The 5,352-nt window shown below is 35.6% G+C and overlaps 1 protein-coding gene across 1 annotated transcript; it reads left to right on the plus strand.

Moving 5' to 3' along the window:
* Window positions 1–1,037: 1,037 nt before the first annotated feature.
* LOC136809791 (micronuclear linker histone polyprotein-like) lies at window positions 1,038–4,510 on the plus strand. Its single transcript, XM_067066347.1, has 8 exons — window positions 1,038–1,365; window positions 1,856–2,188; window positions 2,552–2,638; window positions 2,899–2,940; window positions 3,089–3,163; window positions 3,360–3,526; window positions 3,855–4,136; window positions 4,382–4,510. The coding sequence occupies exons 1-7, from the start codon at window positions 1,038–1,040 to the stop codon at window positions 3,921–3,923; spliced, it is 1,101 nt and encodes a 366-aa protein (XP_066922448.1). The 3' UTR covers window positions 3,924–4,136; window positions 4,382–4,510.
* The last annotated feature ends 842 nt before the right edge of the window (window positions 4,511–5,352 follow it).

Genomic DNA, 5,352 nt, shown 5'->3' on the forward strand with positions numbered 1-5,352 from the left:
CCAAACGCCAATTCAGGAATTGCGATCCTATTGAAAATACGTGGCCATGCTACAAGGAGCTGAAACATTATATTACAGCAGGTTTGTTAGTTGATTTTCAGTTAATTAAATCTTGCTTTAGAAGAATTCACTCAAGTTACCAACCAAGTTGCACATGAATTTCACTAACAACAGCTGGGGCTCTCAAAATCCTGATTTACTCAATTTTATTTAGATCTTCAGATTTGTGAAGATGTTCAAAATACTGTGGAGACAACAGCATCTGAGGCTTCACCAGAAAAGACTTCTCCTCTGGAAAATAATGATAGATCACCAGGTTAGAATACCCTTCTTTCTGTTGATAAAATTAATTTGTCAACGTTCTTGCTCTTACAATTTGGAATGTGTTTTTACCCGGGGTGGGGCAGTCAGGCTACTTTTCTTATACCTACGCTACATAGTCTCAACCTTCCTTCCTAGTTCCAAAGTCTACTCTCTGAAATAATTTCTTCCTAGCAGTAACCAAAATAGGATATGTGATACATAGTGTCCTTCAGGGTCTCTCCCCCCCCCATGCCTAGAATGAAAATTTTCCATTCCCCCCTCATTTTTCCCCACCCTGCCTCCAAAAAATTTTCTGTTCCCCCCCTCAAGCATAAAATTAAAAAGCTGTAATTTGATGAACTTAACGCTTATTGTTTTCCCTAAGGTAGTTCTAATTCAAGAGTATATGAAAAGGATGGTTGTCTTTAAACCATAATATTAATAAAACTAAGCATTACGCTATATCATCTCATAAAACCAGATGTTTTTCAATTTTGAATTGATTTTGGTGAGTCCCCCCCCCCCATGCCTAGAATGAAAATTTTCCATTCCCCCCTCGTCCCCCCCCTGGCTTCAAAAAAAATTCTTTCCCCCCTACACGTCCTTTTGACCTCAAAACCCATCCCCCCTGAATCCAGGGGGGAGGACACTATGTGATACTTCTGCATGAAAACAAAATATTCCTTTCAGTTATTACATACTGTACATCCATTTTCCCATTAATTGTAGATAAAATGTTGCCCAGTGCGCCATCACAAAGAAGATACAGCCACCTAACAAAGAACAATTCTTCAAGCTCCAATCTCAGATCAGATATATCCCATACCTCAGACAATTCTTCAAGCTCCCGTAGCTCAAGCCCTGAACAGAAATCAACAAAAGGCAGCCATCGTCGAAGGTTGATTTCATCAAGTTCTAGTCCAGTGAGAGATGACATATCCCGTAGCCCTAGCCCTGTACCAAAATCAAGAGCTGGTTCCAATGTTTTGCCTTCAAAAAAAAGGGATACACTGAATCAAAGTCGATCCAGCATTCCAAAACATTGTGCTTATGGCAATCAAGGTATATACTAACTCTACTGAAGAGACTTATTTTTTTGCATGTATGTACACTTTCATATACTTTATAGTAGATTGAATTGCTCCTTCAAAACACTGGGCTCAAACCAATCATTATAACACACTATGCCACTCAATTGTTCTATTGAACAATGGAATATTTTGCAATGTTATGACTTCAAAATCTCCAATAGGAAATGGAATGGGTTCTGTTTTAAATGGAGCTGTGCAATGTTTTTGCAGAATAAGCTAGCAGAATAAGCTAGCAGAATAATGAAAAGATATACTTACTGGCTTTAAAATTGATCAGCTGCCTTTTCCTATACCAACATAGTATCAACCTCCCTTCCAAGTTCATCTCCTAGTTCCAAAGTCTACTGTCTGAAATGATTTCTTTCTAGCAGTAACCAAAATAGGATGTGTGATACTTTAACATGAAAATGTAATATTCCTTGTAGCTATATTACATACATTCATTTCCCCATTAATTGTAGATGAAATTTTGCCATCACAAAGAAGAGACAGCCATCATAAAGAGAATAATTCTTCAAACTCCAATCGTAGACGACCAGATGTATCCCATACTACCTCAGACAATTCTTCAAGCTCCCGTAGATCTAGCCCTGTACAGAAATCAACAAAAGGCGCACATTGCCGTAGGCTGCTTTCATTAAGTCCTTGTCCAGTAAGAGATGACATATCCCGTAGCCCTACTCCGGTACCAAAATCAAGAGCTGGCTCCAATGTTTCGCCTTCAAAAAAGAGAAGAGGTGCATTGAATCAAAGTCGATCCAGCATTCCAAAACATTGTGCTTATGGCAATCAAGGTATATACTTAGTATACTGAAGAAGTCATGAGACTTCTATTTATTGCAAAAGTATTTATCAAGTTTTACAAATCTAAACCATGCAATGTCATTTACTAAAGCCAGATTGACGATTTATATATGTATATATTTCATATATATACATATGTGTATATTTTACAGAGGTCTGGATCGCTCCTTCAAAACGCTGGACTTGCAAGAACATTCCAGTTATTCAAACCAATTATTAAAACACACTACGTCACTAAATTGGTCAGATGCCCAGTAGCCATGATAGCCATTTTCCTGTTAAATTACTCAATGTTGAAAATGATGATGATGATTTCTCTCCGCAGCTAACAGTAATGTTTGATTAAATTTTAGTTGATGATGATATCAATATTGGTGAAGCAGTACGTCGTTCACCTAGGTTGAACTTATCATCGCGCAGCAATAGCAGCATTTCACAAGGTAATTCAAACAATTTTCCTTCGGGTGAGACTAATTTTACTTTTTAAGACGCACTAACCGTCACAGTACTGAAAGTCAAACTTACAACAAAACGGTTGAATTTGACTGTTAGATCTTTTGATTTTAAATTCATGCATTATTGCAAGGAAATATACCATTTTTTTTAAAACAAAGTTGCATTTCATGTCTACACAATGAAATTTAAGCTGGATTTAAGAGAAGTCTGAGTTGTTTTGACAAAAGGTTTATGTTTCGTTTAGTTACCAAGGCATCAAATAGGACTTACGCGCCAGAAAGGAAAGGTAAGATGTTATATTGTTAGCTATCTAATTTGTCATTAAATTTTCTTCAAGGCTGTAATAGTCATGCATTTTTCATTTTATCAATCCCTTTCAATGACATGCTAACGTATTTGTTTCTGCGAAGTATATCACTCAATTGTACTTTCAGATCAATCCAATGATAAACACCGCCATCAAAACACCGCCATCGAAAACAAATCACGTTACCCTTTAGAAACAGCAGGTATGTACTTAATGTATACAATGTAAAAAGTTTGCTGTCGAAGAAGGCTTTCAAACCAGTTCAAACTACTTTTTGCCAACAAGATCGTTGTAAACATCCAAAAAGGAGAATTTACTAAAAAACTTCGATTTGATAAAACGTTCAAAGTTTTCTTTTATGTGCTATTCGAATACTTTTCATTGTTTCTTCAATTTAGAATTTCAAAGGAAAGTTTTGAGGCTGCTCCTTGAGATCAAATCAGCTGTCACCGACTCAAACAGAGACGCTTCATCCAGCTCAGTCATCTTCGAAAAGCTTCAAACGGTCGAAGATATGCAACACTTTGAAAAAAGTCTGAATGACAAAGAAGAATTTGCCAAATTTGTAAGTTAAATTTCTTTTTTTATTTACATTTACATTAAAAACTCGAATAACATGACAATTTGAAATTGGCTGAATTGAAAAAAAATATTCTTAAAGACCAATTAATTTCCTTCTATAATTCAATAATTGTTAACCTTTATCCAAAAGGGTTCCTCAAAGCACAAGTACACAGGATGTATTATTGATGTTGTTTCTTTAAGCTTAAAATCCAGAAATGTTATCAGGAATCGTAAGGACATTTTTATGTTTCAGGGGATAGAACTGGATAATTTTCATTCTTTATATGTGTTACTTTATACTGTATTTCTTTGTTTTCTTATTTCATCAGAAAAGTTTGTTATCCACAATTGGAGCATCAGGCGTACGACCAACAATAAAAAAGATGCTTCTAATGTAAGTATTCAGATTTATGTTGGCTGAAAACAAACGTGGTGCAGTTTTCCTGATTCTTTTCCTTAAGTGCACACAGATCAACAAGTCGACTAATAAAACTTAACTTTTTTGTCATTTAGGATTACGGACAATGCTGTAATGTCCTTGCTCAACTGGGAAGGGACGTTGGGCAAGACCGGATTTAGTACGTTCCCCAATTTGTTGCGAGCAATTGAAAGTAAGTACAACATTTTATTGCTCACCTTTATCTCGTACCTTATTTTTCGAAGGTCTTCATGTTTTCTTCGAATTTTTTTTCAAATTGCCTAGGGCATTGATAGAAAACTATTGAATAAAACTTGGTTTATAATGTGACTCTTTGAACTGGAAATTTTTCTCTCTACATTACACTTTTAACGAAGCAAAATTTTCGTATAAAAACTGTCTACAGTAAGTGATTATAAACATGTCACTTTTTCACAGCATGCATCTTAAACAAATTTCGAGGGTCCACAGACGACAATGTGAAGAAGGCGATTCAAGGAATTTTAAAAGACGCGCCTGATCGTGAGGGAGGTTCAAGGTATGAGCGTAAGAAAAGCGGACGCTAAAACTGTAAATAGAGATATATTTTAAAGTATAGCACGTAGCACACTCATGTTTGAAGATCTGACTCCTAGAGTCACTGAGCTTTTCATTCGAATGCGAAACCAGGGTGCTTCAAACGCTTTCTTGAAGAAGCAAGTTGTCAAATGTTTTTCCAGGTTTCCTGACTGTTTTATGAAGTATGGGAAAACCGTCGAAGAATTTTTACATATTTTCAAATTGTGAAATTGTTTCTTGTGTATGTTTTTTTTTTTTTTTTTTTTTTTTTTTTTTTTTTTTTTTTTTTTCTGTCTAAAGAATTAGCATTAGCATCGGAGGTATTCATTTCCTACTTTTCTTTGCCCTGTGCAGTTCTCCCGTCGCGGCACGCCGAACCGGGTTCTCGGCCAACTTACGATTCTATTCTTTTCAGTTTTTGTGTGATTTTTTCTATTTTTATGTAAGATTGTGTTTGTTACAAATGTTTGTTTCACCTGTAGTGTACGGGATAGTTGGTACAGTGTGTCTTTCTGCCCTTTTGTACTGTATTTTGTTGTAGTGTCTGTTTGTTGTCTGTTATTTATTTGGAAGCTGCTGGTCAGTTCCTTTTTACTATGTTTTCCGAAGGCGACTGAGTGTGGGCCCTTAAACACGTGGAAAGTCACTATGCCAGTCACAAGTCTGGGACTTCGGGTTTTGTTTTGTTTATGTATCCTTTTTTTTTTTTTTTTTTTTTTTTTTTTTTGATTTATTTGATGTGTTTGCTTTTGTATTTGTCCCCATTTTGTATGTATTTTGATGAACTTACGGAAGTGTGTTTATCAAAAAAGTTTTTTGCAATTCATTGTTTCTCCACTATTACTTTTCTT

Source organism: Clytia hemisphaerica, unplaced genomic scaffold (genome assembly GCF_902728285.1).
Source record: "Clytia hemisphaerica strain Z4C2 unplaced genomic scaffold, Clytia hemisphaerica genome assembly, whole genome shotgun sequence".
NCBI lineage: Eukaryota > Metazoa > Cnidaria > Hydrozoa > Leptothecata > Clytiidae > Clytia > Clytia hemisphaerica.